The following is a 25,728-nucleotide window of genomic DNA, read 5'->3' as shown; positions in this document are numbered from 1 at the left end:
GCTTGTCTTAAGATGCAACTAAGAGGATCAGTTAGTCAGACTCACTGACTTGGTTGATACATGTCATCATATCCGTAGTTTGATGCTCATACTGTTAACCACTGGATAAGCAAAGTTGATGTTAATGTATGCTACCTATGACTATCATACTGCAAAGAGAGCCTAAACAATCTAGGTCCTGTTCTAATCCATATCTTCACACTTTAAATACATGTTATGATTAATGTAAGATACCTCCGTAATTTGACAGTAAGCCCTCTCTGTGCCAGATAATTATCATGTTACTAGCTCAAGCCTGTAAATACAACAATACCACTGTCAGCATGTCAGTCAGGCCTTACTCATGAGTCAGGTGTGATGACTGATATCTTCATCCTCTTGTATACTCGGATCTGTTATTACAACTACAACTCAACTGGCCAGAGAGCACACTTACCCTTAATTATTGGAAAATGACCCGTATTGGAATTATGCTTAGATTTATGAAGGAAAAATCTATGAATGATAAGTTCTTGAGGTAGGCCGCCTTTAGAAGCATTTTATTTCAGTTTAATCGCTGCAAGTCAGCTTAATAACAACGAAGGGAAAGGTGGAGTTTGTTGAGTTTGCAGACTTTAGTAAAACTCATAGAACTGGAGAAAGACGTCTTTCTCCATTTCTATGTAAAACTCAAGTTTAGGGGAGGTCATGATGTTGTGTGATAATGTGATGATGATTGAATGATTATTGCAGTTATATAGCACTGTCTACGGTGAGGGCATCAGTGTTGATTGTTTTTGTTGTTATGTGGAGTTCTGGGAGTGTTTGTGTCTGTATGTGTGTGTGCATGTATTGAGTGTTGGGTTATCCTGCCACACGTATCGCTTCTATTTCACCTTGTTTGTGTTGTGTGGTGTTTGTGTTCACATGTGTCTATTTCGAGTATCCGGGTTCCGTGGTGAGTGTTCATGTGTGTGGGTTGTGTAGTGTGTGTGCATGTACTTGTGTGTGCATGCCTGCATGTATTTTGTGTAGTGAGTACATGTGTGCGTATCTGCATGTGTACACGTGTGTGTGGGTGCGTGTGTGTAGACAGCTGTTAATAACTACAATACATAAAGTGTTTTGATTTGATCTTGCCTAAAATCAAACCAACAACATTTTCACTCTTTCATTTCACTCCGTATCAGGTGATGTTAAAATTTATATCTCATTCTTCATTGTGCCGAAGGTGACTGATGCATGGAGTTATGATAATCATGATTATTCAGTGTCCTAAATTTCCACTCTTATTAGATTTGCTGCACAACATAACTATTGTTTCTGTTTGGAGGCAATGTCACAATTTTTATCAGCAATATCACCAGCTTCCCATATTACCTTCAAAGTCTTTCACATATGAGTACAATGTGGCTTTGTCTCAAGACATAGCTGTAATACTTGAAGGGTCACGGATACATTATAACAGAACATAGTCAAAGCAAAGTGGGCCATTGAGGATGCAGGAACTTTGGTATCTATGAAAGTTTATTTAAAGTTCTACTAAGAGATCAAGAAACAAATAGTTCAAATTCTGATCAGGTGAAGAAAATATGTAGAATAATGTTCAGTTGAAAATACACACTGTACATTGATATGTTAAAAAATACATTTGTGTTTTGTTATAAGGTAAATAGCTGTGTGGCAGATAAATGCGGATTACCATTGCAAATTTATCAGAAAGAATACTGTGTAACTGTCGGGACAATTTGTCAAAATTCAACTTTTCAGTAAGATAATCACAATATTTTTACAGAAAAGGAATTAATGTGCATGTAAATATTGCATTCAGGGCATTACAAAGTTATAAGTAATTTTCTCAAAATATGTGAATGATGATTTTCATATTTCCAGTACCTAGTCTTAAATTGTAGGCTTTAGGTTGTTACTTGTGTTTGTGAGGGGTGTCCGATGTGGGACTCCTGCTAAAGTTATCAGCGTTCACTGTGGTTTGTCACTGGACATTTTCAATCTCAGGTCGTAAATATAATTAAAACACATCGACATTATCTTACCCGTCATGAATAGGATGACAGTGGCGTAATACCCATCCATTAACTAGTTTCTATCCATGCGGTGCGAGAACCTGCTCCGTAGGCCGCCATCTTGTTTGCTTGTTGACAACGCCATTGAGGGTTGCCCTGTCACCTAGCAACAGGACGCCACGGGTTGAAGTGCTCGTTCGGCTCTAATCTCAGCGACACTTTACAATCAGAAGGGTCTCGGAAGTATCACCAATACATTTAAATCTCGGCATCGAGACGTAATCTTGTCGGTATCCACTATCAATTATTTGCCACTGTGAAATCTGTTTGAGATAGTGAATTACTTATACTACGAAAGATCATAGAGACCCGACAATGACGATTTGGGATAAGTCCGTCAAGTAGCAGAAGAACATTTCTCCACTGTGAGTGAGCCAAAGCTCTTAAAAATCTTATCGATAAGTTGTTTTGAAATAGATATAGTAAACACGTGTTAGATTATCTAGGTATATCTTACAAGGCATCGATAAGGCGTCTAGTTATTACTATATTGGAACATTGATTTTCGGATAGACTAACGATTGACTCTGAAATGAACACATTTTACAGTAATTGCATGTAAAATATACTTATTTTCTTTTTTTATACGTTTCTTCATTTTCAAACTGAGGTAGGCTAATCTAGACTGGCACACATTCTAGACTTGGATGGGTTGTATTATGTACATTTGTTTCAGGTTCTGTTTGAGTGACTACTGTTTACACAGACTGGTCATAATATTGTATTCATTAGAATGAGTGTATGAATTTAGTTTTACACCGCGCTCAGCAATATTCTAGCTATATGGCGGCGGTCTGTAAATAATCGAGTTCGGACCAGACAATCCAGTGACCAACAGCACGAGCATCGGTCTGCATGGGCAATTGGTAACAGATAGCACGTGTCAACCATGTCAGCGAAACCGATCCCCAGATCCCGTTAGTCGTCTCCTGAGACATCGTGAAATTCCCTAATGTGTCCACAAGCAAAGTTCATACAGCATAATTGTTGACATTATTCAGCCAATATTTATAACCGATATTTAAATCGTTAAACTGACCATACATAGCCCACAGTGTACTGTTCTTGCTGCATAATAGCTTCGACAAATAACGTAACATGTGAATATATACTTGATATGTGAAGGGTACCTCTCTCACGTTCACCATACGCGGGAACTGTTGAAGATTTGGCGTTGATTTGCAGACTTTTAACTGAATTCAGTACATTTTGTGATTCCCCAAATTTTAAATTCATATCATGGTTGAAGTTACAAAACAATCAAACAGTTCACACAAGATTTTCAGTAAAAAATCATAATTACCCATGCTGCATGCACATTTAAGAACAACATTAATGGCTCTAGACCTTTGTCCTCTCGATTATTATATGTTTGTATACGTATACAGAACGTGTGTGTGTTAACACAAATACCTAGCAAGTATTCGCAAATGCATATTATTTAGATAAAAATGAAAAGAATCGGGATTTTTTTAAAGCTCCTTTACCTGGGAACTGTTCTATAGATTCAACATTAAAAATCATGAAAATGTTTTCTCGAGTGATTATATGTGAACGTGAATGATAAAGTTGACATTTTAATGCAAAACACAAACTATTATTAGAGCCCTGACTGACGTCTTTAGACAATGACTACGATGAGTATTTAGAGCATCAAAGTTTCTGCATTTGAAAAGGGACATCACTCTTAACACCCAAGAATTAAATCCAATTTCAAGCTGGGAGTCGTCTAAAAACCATTTCTCCTTCCCTCTGAACTTCCTTCCTTTACGCAAAATCATACTTTTAGTTTTATTTACAATAACTTTTTAACCCCTGTCCGAACAATGTTTTATAGCGTGTTTGGAGACAGCTGCAAAACTCTCGGGGTTTCACATACGTGAGCACCTTGTGGTCCAGAAATAGCACTACGATAAGGCTGTTATTAGTTAGTCCCGCAACAATCCCGAGTCACTATTTTCCTGCAATGCCATCTACATCATCAAGAAATAGGGAGAAGAGAATCGGTGACATTGCATCCCCTTGTTCAATACCAAGAAAGCAGAGAATGAAGTCAGATATCTGACCATTGCGTTGCAAGCATGAATTCACAGTATCATACATACAATACCTTTTCAAAGTCTACCTCTGATGTCAAAGTAATATAACTTGAAGAATAAACTGTCACGACTACCAAAGTTTGGCTAGGTCGACAAAACAGAGATATAACTCCTTTCTGTCAAGGCCTTCTTTTCGTTTTATCACAACACCCAGGTCATCGAACACAGCTCTACTGTTCATATTGGTGTGGGTTTCCGAATTACCTTTTACGGGCGATTCATTTGACCACGATTCGTTTTGCTAAAGTATACTCTGAAATCACCTATACTTCTCCTTTTGCTTCCTCCAGTTTTCGGGGATGTCTCCAAACTCTCTTTTTTGTTTTCAGATTCTATAGTTTCTTACTTTTAAGTTAAACAATCGCTTCTTGAAACGGAGGCTAGTTCAACCTGCCTGAACAACATGTTCAACAAACATATCTTGCCCTTTTATCCATGTACTCTGGTGTCATGAAACACAAATGCTGACCTTATTTTGTCATAGTACGTGGCAGATCGGTGATGACATGACATGGTCAGGGTTGGCTTGGGTGCCGTCGGCTATGGCGGATTTGTGTTCTTTAATTCGTGGTGGGAGAGGGCGGGACGTTTCAGATCAGATACCAATGAAGAGAGGCTTACATAGGCGAAACGTCCAGCCCTCTCCCACTACGAATTAAAAAATACACAAAACGTCAGTCTAGAAAAAAGATACCAATGCCTTTCAAAGAAGTAGGTGTAAATCTAAGTAAACCCAAAGGGGAATCCATGTTCCATACCAGGAATAAACAAATGCATGATGACATACTTCAAGATTTTATTTAGAATATACAAAATACTCGAAATAAACAACGTTACATAATTAATACAAAGTTATATAATCAATCCAAATATCACAGACAGTGGTACATATTTTTGCATATTTTATCAGTATCGTATATCTATTTCTCTTTGGTACATTAACCTATCTGGTAGAGATATTAGATGGGGATGTACGAAATACTTGAAATGAACAATGTTACAGAACTTAATACAAAGTGATGTAAATATATTTTATACTATGTTATAAATCTTCATATCGCTGATAATGGATGTGGACATTTTTGGAAATCTTTCTACATAATGCATAGTTAGTTTCTTGATGAGCAATCCTCACTACCTGGCCTGTCATCACCGATCTATGAAAAATATGTTTATAAATATGGTATAAATGTTATATATCTATTTAGTACAAACAGTGCATGTACATATGTTGCTTTTGAGACATATTTTTTATTTTACATTATGCTCACACCCTGACTTGTCTCACACAATGGCCTGTCTTCATGCCCGCCATATCCCCGACGTCAGCCCACCCTAGCCCCACCCACACCCAAGTTCATCTATTTCTTGGATGACTTCTTCTTCTTCTCCGCCCGCTCTTCCTCCAGCTTCTTTAGTTTCTCCTCCCTCATCTGGAGCTGATGTTCCGCCCTCATTTTCTTCAAGAACAGGCGGCGTTTCTTCTCGTCTTTCACAGCTTTGTGCTTTATTTCTCTGTCCAGCTGTTTCCTCTGAACTTGATCAACCAGTCTGCAACAGTTGATTGTAAATGGAACATGCCAGTCAAATCGAAGGAAGGCAAACTAAATCGGTATCGGCCATAATGAAACTATAGTGTGCAACGTTAGGCTACAAGTCGACATGGATCACGATATTGAACAAGACAATCCCAAAACTGTACATCTGAGGTATTGACATACTTGTTAAGTCTGAAAGCGTCAGCCTTCTGTCTCCTCCTCTCAGCTGTGTAGAAGCACCGCACTGGGATTTGCTCCAGACGTCGGGGTGGTTTGCTGCGGGAACCAACACACCCAGTGGCGGGCACAGAGAAAGCAACTCCACCGCTTGTCTGGTGGACGGGAACCAGTCCCTCCTCTCTCAGCTGCTGAAGAATCTCATCCCCTGAAAGACGGGGTGTGGATGGTGTCACCTGACTCTTGGCGTAGTACAGTTCGTGAGAGCAGTTGATCTTGCCCGCCAGAGCCTCCTCGGGAGATGTTTGCTTCAATGGCGTAACCTTAGTTTGCTTACATCCCATTTTAGACCATAAGTTTTGACGCTGTTGTAAACACAGCTTGTCTCCATGCGCATATGGGCAACAATAGCGTGACGTCACAGTGTGGTGACCTCAGAGTGACATGACGTCAGGGATTTGGGGCACATTTGTTTCATTTAATCGCAGCATCATTAGAAGTGAAGCTTCAGCGAAAACTGCACTCGCGCTGCATTGGACCTACTACGAAGGGCTATAAATTGACACAGATACATAATATGAAATTTTGAAGTCGAATGAAATTAAAAAAATATACAAATATACACCATAGCGATTCCAGTTTTGAATTCAACAGGAATCAGGCCCCCCTAAGTAATTGAAGGAATTACAGCAAATTTGAAGGAATTGCATCTCAAATGTAAACAAACGCAGCCCACTCGCGAAACAATTCCAACCATATCGGCAATTTAGCGGTAATAACTGAAACACATCGGCCATATCGGAAACAATGTCGGTAATACTTGAAACACACTCTGCCGTCTTCGGAGATTTTTCGGCTCACATTCGTGATTTGTCGGTCTCGAACGGAAACTCACGCAGCAAAACATGGCGTCGTTCGAAGAAGCACCCTTTTTTTTTATTAATATGTCCAAAATATTACCAACGAAGATCGGATAGCTTTTCCGTACATCTGACTCAACCACCAACATTTGAAACCTTCATCCGATTGTTGTCATCCGACAATATACATATTTTAAAATCATCGAGTTCGCCGTGCAGGAATAAATGAATGTAACATCAATCAATATTAGCCTATACTTAACTTTACCCAGAATGTATTTACATTTGCCAGGTGTATGTATTATGGGCCTCAGGCCTGAATTACCAACTCAGCTTGTCTGTCTGTGTGTCAGTTTGGTTCACGACAAACAAAACAGTAAGTATTGTGCCCTTATCCAAAACAAATTCACTAAGTGACCTGAGTTAATGCCCTAGTGTTTAGCGCGGAAGAATTATGCTCCCTTACCTTACGTCATTGTTTGACGTCATAGAGAAAAAAATCCTCATCAGTTTTGAAAGTCGTTATATACATTAAACTTTTAACATAATACACAAGACTTCAAACCCATTTGATACATTATTTATGTCGCTCGGATAGCAGGCAGTATTTTGTTGGTTTTAAGATACCAAATAGAAAAAAAACATAATCGCATTGTGCTATTTATGTGTTTTTATACGCGAAACTTTTTTGTCAAGGTTGCGACGTTTTGGCACTTGAATTTACACCATCGGATAGGATATTTAATAATCTACATATCTGTGTACCCGGAACTTTGCGATGATACTCTTTTGATTTAGCCTGGATTAAGGGATTTTATATCCATCCATGAGTGATCAGAACATTTTGCCAGCCTTTGCAGTTTTACTTGTATATATGTTTTTATTGTCGCCCAGACAAATGCCGATAATTTACCGTTCTCATAAATTGGTTCTGAACTTATATTAACCGAGCACGTTCAAGAGCCAAGTTAATCCAGTTCACTCAGGTAGCACAGCTGAAGCGTGAGGAAACAGCTGGTGTAACAAATAAACAAATACAGTTTCCTGCTCGCTGAGATAAACTGCATTGTCTGCTTTTGTTATTTCAAATTTATCCTTAATATCAGTGTCTCCTTTGTAAATTTGTAATTACTATGTGAGAAAAGTTGAACGTTGTTGAATCTATCAGTAAAGTGATTGTTTCAGTGCTTGTACCTTGAGGGAGAGGCTGTAATAGGCTCTACAGTTAAAATTATTATCATTATTATACGATATTTACACAAGCGCACACAGCCACGCACTAGTGCATGCTCAAGGCGCTGGTATTGGATGTCAATCTCAGCAGAACATCTTATTATAAATCTCAACTCCCTTGGGTCCATACGACTCTTGCAGTCACTGGGCGCACGAGTTATTGGGGCTTTTCCATTCTTACCACGTACGCAATCACAGCTTGGTGGACTGAGACATTTAGTCACAGTATTTCGTCCACATTTTTTGCACGTTGCTGCACTCGCTATTAGATGTTTGAACGCATTGATGTGGCCCAACATCTGGTTATATACCAACGGATGTATGGGCTCTTTTAAGTGTACAAGGTTGTGTACTGTACACTAGGGGTTGTGACAACACTGAAAGATTCTGCACACAAAGCTGGATCCAAGGTTTTTACACCTGCTCACAGGTGGGGACGATCCCGGCAACCATAAGCACCCTGGATTACTAGACTGGCGCCTTTGCTCGCCAATATTAATAGATAGATATTAATAGATTAACAGATTTTGTACGCATTCACAGTGACCTAACGTCACTGATGGTTATGCAGAATATTCGGGAGGTGGTATACAGTGTGGAAATCGATGAAAACTATGGGTGTCACTTCCCTACAATAAATGACCAATACATGACTTGAACGCCCACACCCATTCTCATCTCAGCATATGAACCTGACGTGACGCACTTGTATGTGTATTTAGGGGCCGTATTTGAATGTACCATTGTGAAATTTAATACGACAGAGACACTTTCTTCCTTGTCACCACAAAAGTAACTTAAACAAAACTCACGCCCAAAGTAATCAACAATATAGGATGTAATTTTGTGTCATCAAAACATCAAACTTGAATATCACTACTCGCAGGAGAAGGCATCTGGTCACGTCCTCACACATTTCTCCCTGAGAAGTTTTCACATCTCGGAAGACACTGGTGAGTATTATGAAGTTTTATACATTCAATTTGAAATGGTATTTCCTTTTAATTTCTGCTTATTCTTGTTCCGTCACTCCGTTGAACCGGAAGCTGGAAGGGGTAATGGGGGCGAAGAACGATCTGATATACGAGTACCACGAGTTGCGCTTAAAATTTTGAATAAAAAATATTTCATGTGAGTAATTGTTCAACATGGGGTTGGAAATGTGAGGACACAACGTACTGAAGGAATGGGTGTATACCACTATTGGTGGCGATATTTAATTTTGACATGAAAAATATACACGGCCATTCATTAAGTGCTATCCCACATGAAACGTGTTTATAGTATTGTACATAGATTTCACCTTCTTCGGGAAATATTGCTTTAGGACGCAGTGCCACACACAGCAGTACATTCACAGACGGGACACATAGTTTTTAGGCCAAGAACGGCGTGGATGGCAGAGCTACCACCGACTTCGGGAGTAAACCATTGACATGTACACATACAGGCAACGGGAATGTCCAATCATGGACAGTGTACCTGAACAACTCAATCACAGACAAGATAGAGCAGATCGAGCTGTATCTACGCCAGGACTGTACGTATTAGGAGCAAATAGTATGTTTTATTTTTGAAAAAAGTCGTAATACATGTACAAGTATGCATAAATAGTAGGGGAACCTGAACACTCAATATGGATCGGTAGTATAAGTGTTCACAAACCCAGACATCTTATGAAGGCATCGCCATTTCTCCTTATTACTACTCCTAGACACAACGCATGGGATGCACATGCACAACGCAGTAGCCCCATACACCTGCATGGCGTGTCATGTTTGGCTTTGATGATTTTCAAGAAGGTCAAATAACTGTACAATATGACTTTTGACACTCATCTTGCATCAAACAGTTGTTGGTGTTTGTTTCAAGCCGTTTCCTGTTTGAAAGTGAAAATCGTACACATGCAAAATTGACCTCATATACCAACCATCTTTAAAGAGCGATGATTGTACAAACAACTTTGGTCAAAAGGAAGTCCAAAGGTTGATGCACTCTCAAAAATTTAATCATTATGATATCACCATTGACTGACTCTGGGATAACTGCCATTTTTCCCATTGTATATTAAATACGAAGTTCCTCTAAAACTGTATTGGTGTTCATAGATTCTGAAACTTCCGACATTTTCACATTTTCTCCCTTTGAAATGCAGACCTACGCAGAAATCAGAAATGAAGATCTATGTTGGTAGACCACTCCCCCCCCCCCCACCCCCCACCCCCACAAAAAAACAAACAAAACAACAACAACAAAACCCAACCAAACAAAAAAAACTATGGTTACCCTAGGAAAATTAACGACAGTAAAAACATCTTTCAATGTCTTAACGTCGAAAAGCTGATCCATTGTGATATAAAGATGCGTTAACCTTTGAGAGTTCGAATGAAATGTTTTGTTTTTGTAATGTTTTCGATTGGCAATCGAATTTTGTTATTTTTGACAATTGTCGACAACCCAAACATTCAAACCAGCATCAAGAGGAGGCACCCAAGAAATCTCACCCAAAGCTGGGCAACGTTGTTCCTAATGAGCGCTCGTAACTGCTGTTATGACAGATACGTGTTTTCAATGTCCAGTTATCTTCCCGTTTTCTCTTATTGCGTTGTTGGGCTTTGTTTGGTCAGAAGGGAATGAGGGACCTCAACGCTGCACTATGTAACAAGACTACAGGCATCTATCCTGCAGGTTGTGCAACAGGGTGGCGAACTGACACCTGTGTTCATCGTGAGTTTTCTTTGCTTCGAGGGTTTTGCGTGACGTTAGGCAAACCATTGGTGCAGTTTGGTTCTTGTGATTTGGCTAATAGCATCGGTTCCCAATTGCACAGATCGATGCTCATGATGTTGATCACTGGATTGTCTGGTCCAGACTCGATTATTTACAGACCGTCGCCATATAGCTGGAATATTGCTGAGTGCGACGTAAAACTACACTCACTCACTCTAGCAAAACATGTTTTGGAGTATATGATGGATCCTTCTGCATTGTCTTGTTGTAGCCTGCACCTGTGACCAAACCGATTTTCATGTTGTGTCATCAAGGTTTGCAGTTTGATGCCGTAGATGAGTAGACTTAGTCGGTCTATACGTCTCTGTATTCCTCAGTATTTGGTAAATTGGTCTAGATGTCCGCACTTTCTTGCTGTGTATTTCGCAAAGTAATAAAGGCTTTTGAGCTCCTCTTGAATCATTTCCCAAGTTATTAATGTTAATATAATTTATTTTTGAAAATAGATTATTTGCATACACTTATTAAAAGATTTATTGCTCCAAAATGTGGTACCAGAACCAAGAAGTGTATCTTTTTCGTTACGTTAAATGGATAAATCGGCTTTCAGTTGGAACCATTTTTCCACGATACAACTATGTATTGCTGAGGGGTTGTCATGGGACTAGAGCCCTATCGGGCCGCCTCTTCATCCTGTTGATCAGTTGCTATCGTCACAATATGTGCCACAGAGTGGCCTGGATATTCCTGACATTGAACTGACGTACAACGTCCCGCTGCAAGGCACCGAAATAAAAACATCTTATGACTCAACATCTGTTCATTTATGTATTCTCGTGCCATGTTCCGTGTATATGTAACCTGGTGACATCAAACCAAAGCAAATGTGGTGTTTTCTGAACTCTGCACTTTCGAATGCAGGAAATGTTAGATGACATTATTTTACCTGTTGTAGATGTTATTTGATATTGTTTCTCGCTGAAGAATTGACGGCGGTCGAAGCGTTCTTTTTTGCGTAGGTATGTTACCCAGCATGGCTATGTTATGTGAAGTCATGGTGTTCCAGGCTGTGGCATAATGGTTGTATCATCAATTACTTTAATCATGGTCTTTTGAACAAAGCAAGTTTACAAAAAGAAAATTGTAACTTTAACAATATTCCACCGCTTAAATAGCTATAAATCATTTCAGCAGTACATACGAGTAAGGAAAATTAGTTAAAAATTTACGACACATCGACAATATTTCAGACATGTCGTGACAAAACAAATTAAAAACTAAGAATAAATGTACTTATACATTTGAAAAACCCTTTGAGCGAAGGACATTACAATTGCTAGATTATCACAAATTAATTAAAACTATTTTGAGTTCAGGGTAAAATGCTAATCATTTCAACACAACATAATATAACACAGGAATATGGATCGCCAGCAACTGAAAGTAGATATCTTGCTAGGGACCATGGGGACTTACATTACTTTTACTACCTGCATGGGCTTTGATTGAATTTACATCATCCCTTCAGCCGTAGGCAAGGTTTCAGCAATTTAACTATACTGCTACAAAACTACAACTTCTGCGATGAAAATTCTGGCAATAATCAACATATAATGATGTGCTCTTAAGTACCCTTTAGATAGGAAAATATCATGAAATACGCTCCTATAGTTACGTGAACAAACAAGCATGCCTGTAAAACATTTTCATTAATGTTAAAGATACCATCACGGACTACTGTGTCAGATCAAAAACGTGGGTTTTGTCACCAGAAGATCTACGTCATATCATAACACATTATGACACCGAAACTGGAATGTCACACATTGTGTTACTCTTTACATGATCCTTGGCATTTTGTCGCAAACTCATATACAGTGGATGCTGTCAAAACCGGCATCTGTTCAATCCGGCATGTTGTGAACACTGGCGTAAAATCACGTTGTGGGTGGGCGCTGGACATTCTTATTTACATTCATAATTTTCGTTTTTGTGGAATCAGTTAAATTGCTCCGGGGGTATGACAGCAAGGTTGCACCAATAACCTGAGATATTTGAGAAGTATTTTAAAGTCATTTTGAGGTATCTGCTTTTGGGTTTTTATGTAGCTGAAAGGTTTTCGTTTGTGTGTTCATTAAAACAATTCCCATTTGTGATCATTCAGCCTTATTCAAAACTATAATTAGAAATATTTAAGGTCAGAAACTGCTAATAATAACGACAGAATTTTCCCCTTTCTTTTAGTTGTATCAAAGAGGTTTAATTTTCAAAAATAAGTAAATTGAAACAAAAACAGCAGTTTGAGGAGTGTGTGAGTGCTTCGGTGATATCAAGATAAGTACCATTCAAATCAAACTGGAACAGAGTTAGCGTTCTTGTAGTTCTGATGTTCATGCGCCAATATGAAATCCCCTCAGAGGGGCAATAGTTGCTATTTTACTTGTCACACGATTTGGTCATGAATGTTTACGTAGCTCCTCGCACACTGACTTCCTTAACACATTGATGTTATGTGTTGTCAATGCATTATATTAGCGTTATAAATTTCATTGTAGCAATCTTTAATTATAAGTTTGAAATGCTGATATTTTTCATTGACAGGTATCGTTGGCGTCTGGAAGAACTATTTCACAGACCAAATGCTGGAGGACAAGTGTATGAAGACAAAATGTCCAGCTAGAGATTCTACAAACTCTACTCACGAAAACACATAGAAAACAAACTATTTTGACTAGCGCCCTTCAACGATAAATCTTCATTCATTAGCGACTGAAAATCATGTTATTTTTCACATATTCATGTTACTGAAAATAACTTGTATGCTGGGAGAACCTAATGACATAATCTGCACCTGTTTTCACTAAACGAAGAGCTCAAAATTGTACGAACTGGAATGTATAAATGTGTGCTTAAACATGTACCAGTTTAAGCATCATTTCACTCATCATCAGATGATTGTGCAGCTTCGTTCACTTGATGACCCGTGAAGGATAGAATAGGCCTTCAGTAACCCATGCTTGCCATAAAAGGCGACTATGCTTGTCGTAAGAGGCTACAAACGGGATCGGGTGATCAGGCTCGTTTGGTTGACACATGTCATCGGTTCCCAATTGCGCAGATCGATGCACATGCTGTTGATCACTGGATTGTCTGGTCCAGACTCGATTATTTACAGACCGCCGCCATATGGCTGTAATGTTGCTGAGTGTGGCGTAAAACTAAACTCACTCACACTCACTCGTTCACTTGGGTTCAGAACAAGTTAGTAGTACCTATTGGTGCTTCCGAACTGTGGCCTGCAAATGAAGCTTGCAAGGCTGACATTATTAGAATCTGGTCTTCAGCACTTGAAATCATTTCCTTACTCAGAAAACAGCCAAGCAGGCCGTGAAGGTCCGGATTAGAACATTCGCCTTCGGTAACCCATGCTTGTGGTAAGAGGCTACTAACGGGATCGAGTAGTCAGGCTCGCTGCCTTGGTTGACACATGTCATCGGTGCCCAATTGCGAGGATCGATGTTCATGCTGTTGGTCACTGGATTGTCTGGTCCAGACTCGATTACTTACATATAGCTGAAATATTACCGAGTGCGGCGTAAACCTTAACCACTCACTGGTGCTGAGCATGAGAGACGCATGAACTTATGAGAATATCCTATCACAAGTGACCTCTTTTCAAGTATCACTATTAACTGAGGTGTGTGGAACGTCACGTCCACCCTATCATAACCTACATTCACATGTACTGGACATAGGTGATAACACATCGGGGCATGTACCATCTCTCGTGTCCCCCGACGTGACATTGCTGGAATATAAACCAAACTCACTCATGATCACTCACGCACTCTGGAGACAAATGACAAACGATTAAATGATTTAAATGTAGTCAAATAGTGTGAATGTCTGAATCTTTACGCGGGATTATTTCATCAGAGAAAAACCTATATAGCAGGGCGTGGAGACAAACCACAGATGACATCCTTATCTTGTTAAAGGTCTTGACTTCTTTGGTCATGTGGACAAGGCGTTCGATTTCTGGATCAGATGGTCCGTGGTGCGAATCCCAACACGGATCTCGGAAATTCTATTACAAGGACACAACAGTACAAAACTGTGTGGGATGTTTTATTATTTGTAATGTGAAGGAAAGGGGTATACGTTTCCAATACTGTGATATTTACGATCGGTGATAGCAAGACAAAGTTATTTCAAAACCTTGGTTTAGAAATTACCAGGGCAAAGTCACATAATAGTAACGCTAAGATCGCTTAGCACTAGTAAACCCTGCACGTTACGTCAAACAAAGTCGGCTAAATCGATGTCAATATCTTAAATAATACAAACCAACAGAACAATGATCTACTATTACGCTCTAAAATGAAAATTGTTTTAGCTAAGGTACTCCTAGAGACCCAGTGGAGGAATTCCTTTATTGCACTTTCCCGCAGTCGTTACCATAATTGCACACGAAAAACCTATGACTTCTTTGTATTTATACCTACACTCGCGCCATATTTTCGCTAACAAAGTTTGTAAAAGTCCATGTTAAATTGTATGGAGACTTTCGTTTCCATATCACTCCTGCTGTTTCAACAGCTGTTTTCAAGGGAATTGCTGGTGAGATTTCAATGCTTCACATAATTTTGGATTCTTGACAGTTCCATGTGTTTCTGTACCACTCCTCAATTTTTGCCTACAAAACAATTTACTATTAAAACTTTTGAATTTAGGAATAAAATAATTATGAGTTAAAGATGTAATCTATTTACATGTAAATTTTACTTAGTTACCGCCGCAATAGAGCTGTAATATTGCTGGGTGCGGCGTAAAACTATACTTACCCATTTTGTACGAAATGCGCTTGATTGATGGATCGACGACTGGTAGTCTCGGTTACGTACGGACAGGTGCCTCAACTCCCACTTAAAAGTTATAAATATACACTGACTTTAGACAGTATGTATATTTGGTGTTACACTTACTCCGTAAAGTAAAGATTCTGGTACTCTTTTTGAGGGGTTGAGTCTCATCCAGATTTGAACCCCCACTCAAAGATGGGTTAAAATGAGCGTGATTGTGGTTAAAACCTTTCTGTGAGTGTTTTTGTCAGCAAGCAGGGGGCCTTCATGTAAGGGTTTGGGCTTGTGTTTAATAATATTTGTACATGTTTAATAGCAAATATTAGAAGGTCTGTTTGCTTTGATCCTATAACTTTCTACTTTATTGTTCCCGTCTTATGATGAAGGATTTATACTTTTCAAACCCTATTTCGTTTACCGATTCCGCTTTTAGATTTAACATGTGTCCTCCACGCAAACAGTCCGCTTGATAAGACACAGGGGGATACGGAGAAAATGGACCCCACACAAAAAATCCGAGAAAGCGGACACCCCGCTGGAAGAAACCTTATCCAAACGTAGGGAAAACGGCCAAGATCAAAGAGGATTATATTTATCCCAAATAATAGAGATTTACTTCATTGCTTATAAACTGTTGGATGTCTATATTATAACTGTTTTTGCCGTGTTATTATAATATTGATTTAGAGATGCATAAACCAAATAAACTATATTTAGTTTTCTGTTATTTATAATGGCCGTTTTCTCTAAGAACCGGTGGCCATTTTCTTTTCTTTACTGGCCATGAGTCACTTTTAACAGTGACCCGGCTGCGACCTTTTCACCCTATTGTCATGATTGTAGACAAGAGATTGACCGGACTTTGTGGACACTAAGTGTATTCCAGCGCAAACATTAAAATGGATGAAGTAAAGACTGAAGATGGAACATTCACTGTAAGCAAAAACTTTGAAAATCCTTACATTTTTCACTGCAATGATACTGAAATAGGGTTTGGTCAGCTGTAAGTGACACGTCGGAATGCTATGTGGTCAAAGGTCAAGGGTTATTTGAGAAAGGGTGGTGGGGTAGCTGGTGGGTGCTACGTGTGTGTGTGTGTGTGTGTGTGTGTGTGTATGTGTGTGTGCGTGCGTGTGCGTGCATGAGAATGGTGATGGGAGAAAGGAGAAGAGTTCGTCTGTCAGATCCCCCGCTGATGCGCCTTTGACTTTGACTGACCAGTCCGAACGGTTATCTGTGACCATATTACTATACTAAGTAGCAATGCCTAGATCCCTCTGTGAGTGCGCTATGTAATGATACACACTAAGGCTATTTCTCTGAAGCTAGCTATCATCTATGAATACACAATGCCATTTCTGAAAGTGGCTGAGAGGGTTAGACGACTGACTTTGTGTAGGCGTTGAGGGCTCTAAGGATGTAGGTTTGAATCCCTTATGGGACTCAACTCAACAAAAGTACTGCAATCTGTACTAAGAAGATGTAGTCGGGTTGAGTTGGGCGTAACGTCACAACGGCATTTTCCCAGTCATATAGTGACGAGATCAAAAGTGCATTCATAAACATTTAAGTCCAAATGAGTTTATTTTACAAACGTATATATAACCATTACATTATTATCTAAAAAAATCCAGAAAATGTCACGGCACTAATTTCAAAAGGAATAAATTCATAGTACACATTACATAATAACAATTTATGACACAGCTCAACGTCCCTAAGATAGTTCACAATGAGATGACCGCTCACGCGAGAAACCCTCCAGATCTTTCAGATTTCTCGTATCACAATGTGAATCCCTTGCAATGGAAACGTCCACACAAATGGGATTCCAAGCTGAAAAATGTATTTGGGCCCTCAAATTTGATAAACAACCCAAAATGGCCTGCCATAGTCGCTGCAAGTAAAGGTACGTGTACAATGTATGTCATCACCAGTGACTGTATATCTATTGTCTAAAGTTTTTAAACTTAAAACTTAAGTTTTTAGATATTTTAAAGGTGTTATCTTGACGGTATTGAGACAGTGGGGAAACGAATAGTATTCAAAGTTATACTAATACACAGCTACATACTTTTCATGAACAGTTTTAATCATTTCAAATGAAAACAATTCGGATAATTATTTGGGCATGCACCTTGTGAATGGATACAGCGCTTTTGTTTATCCGTGCCCCGTTTATCCGATTTTCTTCAAATCGTCCGGATAAACGAATTCCTGGATATATGAACCATGTACCATATGTACAATCAACAAGCACTTGCTGCTTCACCTTCATATTTCCTGCTCGATACACTATGTCTAGACTTTAACCGTATTAACCAGCCACAAGAATAAGTGAAGTCTGTGATAACATGCTATCTCCAAAAGTACGTCGTGCTTTTTCAATTAACATTTCGTCGCCAAACTATGGAATACTGTAAGGGACATTCTCCCGATGTCGCTTCCTTGCGATCTCGATCTTTGGAAAGAAGCTTAAAATGTCAAAAGTGCGAGATCGCGAGAGTGTCCCCTCAAGAAGCAATATGGCAAAAAATGCTAGGTATTGAAAGATTTAATCGCACATTAGCTGAACGTTTATGCGGACACCAGTACACGCCTGAAATGGTGGCACCTGATACACGATCAACAGATTAGGTGTCATGTTTGCCCGGAGTTGTGTCAGTAATCAATAACAAAATCATTACTAATAGATTAATCACTAAAAAAACCCATCCGATACCATTGAAATGAAATTGGTGACTGTCGAATCATCTGCACTGCTCACAGGTAAACAGTAGAAACGTTCAGACCGGATCAGCCTGAGGTATTTATGCTAGTCAGGCAAACGCGAAAGTGACAGACGGCAACGTGCCACCAACCCCCTGTGGTCTATAAACATTTACGATATACATCGAGTGGATATCAAACAAGGCCAACTCAATCCGTATTATCTAAAAGACGGACGGGGCAAGGGGACCGTGCGAGAGAAATAACTCACCGTACCTCGCGACAAGGTGCTACCTCCAATGATAATCAAACTGACATCTATATTGGTGGGGGTCATCGAACAATAGTCGATGCCGGTTTTACTAATTTTTCGACCATCGTTTGGGCATTATTACATCCCAAATAATGCCACAGGCGGTATTGTGGAGGCAGTCCCATCGTGTATACTAACCCTTTCCCCATGAGAAACTTAGTGAAATTTGGAACACATACAGTTGGTTCTGATTCTTGACCGGAGTGATCTTGATGTGATGTATTTTGTGATGGGTTCAGTAAGATATTCTGTAGCTTTATTGTAAAGACAGTTTAAAGTGGTGCAGAGAAGTTTGAAGTTAATTCCCTTTTGTATTGTCAGCCAATTCTCCTATGTTGCACCACGTTTTGGAACACTTTAGAAATCAGATTTTGTCAAGCTCGCTCAGCCTTCAAGTCAAAAGTTAAATAAAACCCACTTGTTTCACAGTGTCAATGACTGACTTGTTTTACATTATCCGTTTCTGTGCATTGGGCACTCATGAGGACATTTGCGCTCTATAAGTTACATGATTGTCAATATTAATGATATTTGATGTGTTGTACGATTACATGAAAGATATAATATTTCCTAGGTGTCTGGGAAAAAGTTACAGATGGATTTTAGCGGACAGCACATGGTTAAAGTTACAGACCGCAGCGGCCACACCATACACTATCAGCTATTCCAAGGAGTTCATTACACACCTATGTTTAAGGTTGAAATACTGCAACAAATCAAAGGTTTCAATATGAGGGAAGATGACATATACTTCTCAGGATATCCCCGTACAGGTAAATTCATTTTCAAAACTGGAAGTATGAGTCAATGATTTCATGGAATAATTATTCATTTGAGAAAGAGAAAGAGTTATGAAAAGTATTTGAATGAAATACTGAATACCAGTGATGATGAAAGGCCTTCTCCTTGTATGTGTATCACTGAACAAGTCCTCATGGTTCCTAGTATGGTGATCGACCTTCAGTTTCTGGGGATCTATAGCTTGATTTCATATTGTGTATTTCCAAATAGTGCTATTATTTTAATGTTACGTGCTGCTTCAAATTCTGAACAGTTATATTACTGTCCTTGGTAGTGTGACGATTCAGCATTACGCTTCGATACATTGGCCATGGGCCGCTGATTCAGTGAATCGATACAAAGGTTTAAATTGTGGTATATCCTGATACGCATAGAGACAAGAGTTTTATGGGTGACAACTTCTTTATTGTGAAGAGTCACGGCATTTCGAAGTATGTTCTTACTTCTTCATCAGGAGAATGAAACAACCGCTTCGATCTTCATGCTTGGGTACGATGTTAAATGCGCACAAATGTTCTTAAAGAATATTTGTCACAGGTTTCCGTCTAGCACGATACGTCCTTAATTTCCATAATTTATGTATATCTGGCAATTTCTTGCTAAACGCGTTCAGAATAGCATTACTGTACCCAGGACTTTGGTCTAAAGGTTTTCGTTTATGAGGACAGAATCCATTGCTGTCATATGATTGGCTGTCTTAGGTTTCGGGTATGATTTTTACCAGTCATGAACCGTATGGAAGACTAGGGCGAAAAAGCATCATTAGAAACCAATAATTGTCGAATAAAATCGCTTTTTACAACTGCAAAAATACTCCTGGTGTGGTTATTGTGATATTACTGATGATTAGAGGTTTCAAACGATGCACGTCATCAAATGGATCTTCTCCAGTGTTATTCGTATGGATCTTCGAAAATGGAGGCATTGCCCATTGTTATTTCGTGTTAACGGGCTAATTGGGAACTAAGCGACCATTAATATAATAATTTATAACTTACTAATTACTAGAATTGAAAATGTAAAAGAAATAGGTAAGATGATATTATGGCATCTCACAAATAGATTAAAGTAGCGGGAGTTTTCGTCTCCTTCGTGGTTTATCGGGACATTATAGGTGTGTAAACTTGTATTTTTATTAGAAATACTCTTATTTAAGTAGAAGTTGTATTATTAGAACAATATGAAAAAAATTGCCTTTGGTATTCATTAACTGTTCGATTGGACATAAAAGTTGCAAATGGTGTACGACATGTAGTAGCAATAATATTTGATATTGAGTTGATGTTTCATATTCATGACATGTAAATGGTGCATGACATAATGCTCCACGCATTGATTGCTTTCCTTGACAAACGTTGGCTTCTATCTTATTATAAGGCGATGTTTCTCATGTTTCAAGTTTTTTCATTATTCTGCTCGGTCTGGAAAAAAGTATACTTTACGTAATACAGGGCCACTTGTTTATTTGTCAAATCACGTCTACGAGAAAGTGTACAAACGGTCATTCATGAAATAGGTAATGGTAACAGGAATCATTAAAGTGTGCACTTCAAGGTCATATCACGTCATATGTTGTGCACAGGAGCCAAGACTATAAAATATTTGAAATTCAACATCCTTAGCTGTTACAAGTAGTCACCGTAAGTAAACAGTATGGGTGGGTTGATGGAGGACATGATGGAAACCCGGCCCATTTGAAGTTGTCATATGTGGAATGAGAAAATCACACATGTATCTGTGTTAACCTTCATTTGGACAGTAGCTACAATTAAAATGAAGACTTGTTGACAGTTGTTTATAGCAAAGTAAATTTGGGAAAGGACTATTGACATACAAAATCCATTAGCCTGGAGGACCAATTAAACGTTTTAGTGAGTGTCGATCAGTTCTGTTTTAAAACATCTTTCTAAATAACTATTCCTTTACATTTTATACCAATACGTATCATAATCCAGAAGTTTCATACCAATATATCGCAATACGAAATTTGGGATCATACACAGCCCTCATATACACTCCTTTATACCGAATTTCAGATGGTTATGATTTAGTCCTTATTCTTCTTTTCCAAAGGGACAAATTGGACATTTGAAATGGCAAGCATGCTTCTCAATGGTAGAGCGGAAACCATCCAGAAAGCCAAGGATCTCATGGAGTTAACTCCTCATGATGAACTGGCACAGCTGCCGTCACCACGCATCGTCAACTCACACATGAAGCTGTCCGACTCTCCAGATGGCGTAACAGCCCTGAAGTGCAAAGTCATCTACACTATGCGAGATCCAAAGGATGTTGCCGTCTCTCTGTACAAACTCTATTACAACAAACCGTTGTCCTTTGGTAGATATCTGGGATCCTTTGAGGATTATCTTCAACTCTTCTTGGATGGGACAGGTCTGAAACTTTCTTCACCCCTCAAACTATAGTTATTATAACTCCTTATTGGTGGTAATGGAATAATGTTTGTCGGGTTAGACAAGACAGCTTTGCCACCGCACAGTTTTGGAGAAGATAGAAAGTAAAAGTACTGTGAAATTATTGTCCTTCTGAGAGGATACGTAAGGCCCCAAAACATTTGATGTAAATTTAAGTTTTCCAGGTTTTTAAGCGTAGTAGTTTTGTTATTTTAATGTATGGCTAATTCTCTGCATAAATGCCAATGCTGAGGGGATGGTGGTGTAAATCTAGGTAGGGCCCATGCAGGAAGCAAATGTACTGTGAGTCCCCATGGTCCCTGGTGTGGCGATCTACCTTCAGTTGTGGCAATCTACAGCCCATTTTATACTGTATTGTCCTTTACAGTTATACTGTATTGTCCTGTACAGTTAAACTGTTTTATATTCAATTACTAATCTTAAATGGATACCTGTGATATACTAGTGGTTTTACTGTTCTTCGTCAACAGGGTTTTAGCTTGTAATTTTATCGATGTACAATGTAATTCCTACTTGTTCTCGTCACGATATGGCCGCAATATTGCCGATGTGACGATAAATACTAACTCACTCACCCACTCATTCAACGGACGATTTAACCATTAGGGTATCCCACCGCCCAACAGAGCTTTTAAGTGCAGAAAATACATAACAATGTAAGTCTTGTCGGTATATTCATACCGACAATAAAACAATGACAATCCGGATAAAGAGGGTTTTCAGCAACGCATCCTTGTCGTAAGAGGCCACTGGGGGATAGAGTGATCAGGCTTGCTGACTCAGTTTAGCTGATGATATCCATCACTGGATTTCGGAAGTAAAATAGATAAAGAGCACTGCATGTTGAAAATTACACAATAAAACGTTAAACAACCAATCAAGTAATATACTACTACTACTACTACTACTACTACTACTACTACTACTACTACTACTACTACTACTACTACTACTACTACTAAAACCGTAACACAAAGCGCACTGGAGTCTAACGTAGGTTAAAATATCCACTCAACAGAAATCTAAGTTATGTGATGTAAGGAAAGTACATGTAGTGACGAGTCAAGTGCAAGTGAGTGTTGAAGGTTAGTCGGTTCTTTATACCTTGAACTTGTTTCTGAAATTCCTAATAACGTAAAGTGAACTACTCAGTTAAAATGAAACGTTGCATCAGCATTGTTGCACCCATAACGCGACCATGATGTGTGGATGTGTAAATACAAACTCAAAGAGTCACGAATTCAAAGATATATTTAAAGAGCAATGTCCCAGGTGTTTGAACATTCGACTGTATTTCACAAAGGCTTGGAAAATGGACTATACGTCACCATCATGCAGAGCTCGGCAACTTTGCGTGGGACCGCGGGGTTAAAACTGAGGATCTTCTTTTGTTTCAGTCGACAGTAATGGCATATTTGAACACTGGAGAGACGCCGAGAAATATTTTACCGACCATCCTGAAATCCCAGTGCACTTTCAAAATTATGAAGAAGCCATCAAGGTAGGTAGCCTGTTTCCACAAATTATATTAGTGCTGTGATTACCGAAATTCATTTACTTGTACATCAAGCTTTAAGAATTCTAAGTCGAATGGTGTAGTAACTTAATAATGACCAGATTCATGTACGAGGAAAGTCACTTTGTTCGCATTCGTGACCATTCTTCACTAACTCGTTCCGTGGCAAGCTGAATAGTCCCATGCCGCCCTGGAAGGATTTCATATTGGCGGATGAAAATCGGAACTATTTCAAACAAGAACGACAACTCTAACCACTGGTACATCGTTCTTCTGTTATCTGTTTTATCCATGTCTTTTAATGAAAAAATCCTCTTAGATACAACTAAAAATGAGAAACAATATTTGTTAAATACATATTTTAATGTCATTGTTACCCGCGGCTCACCTTATATTTCCATGTGAATACTTCTGAATAGGGTTTAAGAATCATACATGGTATTTATGGAATATGCAAATAAAATAATCTTTTATTTTCGCTGCATTAAATCCCAAGACCGATTTTTAGAAATACTCTTCACACTGACCATTCTTGCAACCTTGCTGCCATACCCTTTCTGGTAAAATGAATTCTCTGGAAAAAAATGAAGGACCCCAGAAGTGTCAGACTAATAAAATATCCCCAGAGATGTGAAATGGAAGCCCAATAATAACATTAAATTCGATTAGTTAGATATTACTTTATTGGTTTTAAACTCGCACCCATTATTATCATATTTCCTAAACATGTCGGAAAGCGGATGTAAAATCTCAAAACCAGCTTGCAAGGTCGTCTAAAAACCGTTGCTCCCGTGACAGCTGTCTCTTGAAATTAATGTACTTGTTGTATTTGAATCCCGTTCCTTTATGGTGTTATTGTTGTTAAAACTTCGCATTAATCAACACAATAGCTGTTAGCTAGGTTCGTTGCACTGTCAATATGATGATATATATTTTTCATACTTTTTCAACAAAAACACAATGCCATGAACTATTTAAGTACTCGAGACTCGAGTCTTCTTGGTGGTTATGTAAAGGGACAGACAGAAATATTTATTTACCTCTCATATAACTGGAATATTGCTGAGTGCGGCGTAAAACTAAACTCACTCACTCACTCAAAAAGCCTATGACCACATAGGGCGTGATCTACTGTTTAACAAATTAGAAAACCTTGGAGTCAGTTCCCGGATAATCGGTGCACTGAGAGGGCTCTCTCGTTCTGTGAATTGCTGTGTGCGGATAAACCATTTCACAACAGACTGGTTGGATGTGCAGTGTGGCCTCCAGCAAGGTTGCGTGTTATCACCACTATTGTTCAATATGTTTATAAATATAGTCTAGCCATGTGTATCAAGGATCAAGGTAGAGGCGTAAAAGTGGGAGATCAACTGCTTATTGGTTTATTATATGTTGATGTTGAGTTGTTAGCTGAAAATAAAGAGGATCTTACAGTCAATGTTAAGTGAGCTACATTTTGACATTACAGTTTCAAAATATACATCATATGTGCCTTGCATCTATCACCCAAACAAATAGTAGCAGGCAACATTTATTTGATGTGGAAATACTGACAAATGGAAACAAAGACGTGTCTGTATTTGCAAGATACCGCTGCAAAATTAAGGGTAAGGTCGATGACATAGTTTTGCACATTTGAAGACCTTGGTATAATTGTTCCTTTCTCTTCTTAGGACCCTGTACGTGCAGTACAAGCATTGTCCGACTTTCTCGGACTTCACAGAAATGATGATTTGTGCCGAGCCATTGCAGAGAAGTGCAGCTTTCCAAGAATGAAAATCGACAAGGAACCCTATGCAATACAGCTGGACGGGGAACACTTTCTGTACAGAAAAGGTGATGTCATGAACACTGTCCCTGTAAATAAAAATCACCGTTTTAGATTATCACAAAGAATCACGTAGTGCGGCAACATTTAATCATTCACAAGTATTTAAGCACAACGTTTGATAAAAGAGTAAATTTCTAACAAAGATGTGCAATAATGTGTTTGCTGATAAGAAACGAGAACTTTCGAGAACACCTATGTCCATCATGATTGTAACTTACACACTGCAGGAGTCGTTGGTGACTGGAAGAACTGGTTCAACGACCAGATGCTGGAGGATTACTACAGAGTGTACGAGGAAAAGATGGCGGGGTCAAGATTCTATGCGACATATGCAAGGCGCAAACACTGATATTATTTTCGGTCTGTTCTCTGTTAAGTCTTTAAAAGCATCATAATATTCGGATTTTATGCCAAAACGTTACTATTCAAGTGATCAAAGCAATTATATTATTGGGGACAATTACTTAGAAATATCACAATAAGACATAGACTGTACGCAGTCTCTCTCCAGCAGCATCATTCACCGATGTATTGTCGTCATTGCTGGACAGAGAAAAACTC

The 25,728-nt window shown here is 38.8% G+C and overlaps 3 protein-coding genes across 3 annotated transcripts in view; 1 reads left to right on the top strand and 2 right to left on the bottom strand.

Annotated features, from left to right (window-relative positions):
- LOC137296103 (uncharacterized) overlaps window positions 1–2,149 on the bottom strand; it is a 52,000-nt gene extending 49,851 nt beyond the window's left edge. Inside the window, exon 1 of the mRNA XM_067827784.1 lies at window positions 2,034–2,149. The gene's annotated coding sequence lies outside the window, so the exon portion shown is untranslated. The remainder of the gene's footprint in view (window positions 1–2,033) is intronic.
- Window positions 2,150–5,523: 3,374 nt separating this feature from the next.
- LOC137297001 (uncharacterized) lies at window positions 5,524–6,221 on the bottom strand. The gene is made up of 2 exons (XM_067828934.1): window positions 5,884–6,221; window positions 5,524–5,713 (listed from the first exon to the last, which is right to left on the bottom strand). Exons 1-2 carry the CDS (start codon window positions 6,219–6,221, stop codon window positions 5,524–5,526), a joined length of 528 nt encoding a protein of 175 aa, XP_067685035.1.
- A 10,240-nt stretch (window positions 6,222–16,461) lies between these two features.
- On the top strand, window positions 16,462–25,516 carry LOC137296475 (sulfotransferase 2A1-like). The gene is made up of 6 exons (XM_067828264.1): window positions 16,462–16,497; window positions 19,159–19,357; window positions 21,459–21,779; window positions 23,218–23,321; window positions 25,010–25,172; window positions 25,395–25,516. Exons 1-6 carry the CDS (start codon window positions 16,462–16,464, stop codon window positions 25,514–25,516), a joined length of 945 nt encoding a protein of 314 aa, XP_067684365.1.
- Window positions 25,517–25,728: the final 212 nt, after the last annotated feature.

The sequence above is a fragment of the Haliotis asinina genome, chromosome 9 (genome assembly GCF_037392515.1).
Source record: "Haliotis asinina isolate JCU_RB_2024 chromosome 9, JCU_Hal_asi_v2, whole genome shotgun sequence".
NCBI classification, from domain to species: Eukaryota; Metazoa; Mollusca; class Gastropoda; order Lepetellida; family Haliotidae; genus Haliotis; species Haliotis asinina.
The sequence above is the reverse complement of the archived record's forward strand: the minus strand, read 5'-3'. Positions and strand labels throughout refer to the sequence as shown.

Coding starts and splice junctions, on each gene's coding strand:
- LOC137296475 (XM_067828264.1), top strand. CDS start 16,462: ATGGATGAAGTAAAGACTGAAGATGGAACATTCACT. Junction 21,780..23,217: donor ACTCTTCTTGGATGGGACAG/GTCTGAAACTTT, acceptor CTTTTGTTTCAG/TCGACAGTAATGGCATATTT. Junction 23,322..25,009: donor ATTATGAAGAAGCCATCAAG/GTAGGTAGCCTG, acceptor TTCTCTTCTTAG/GACCCTGTACGTGCAGTACA.
- LOC137297001 (XM_067828934.1), bottom strand. CDS start 6,221: ATGGGATGTAAGCAAACTAAGGTTACGCCATTGAAGCAAACATCTCCC. Junction 5,714..5,883: donor GACGCTTTCAGACTTAACAA/GTATGTCAATAC, acceptor CAACTGTTGCAG/ACTGGTTGATCAAGTTCAGA.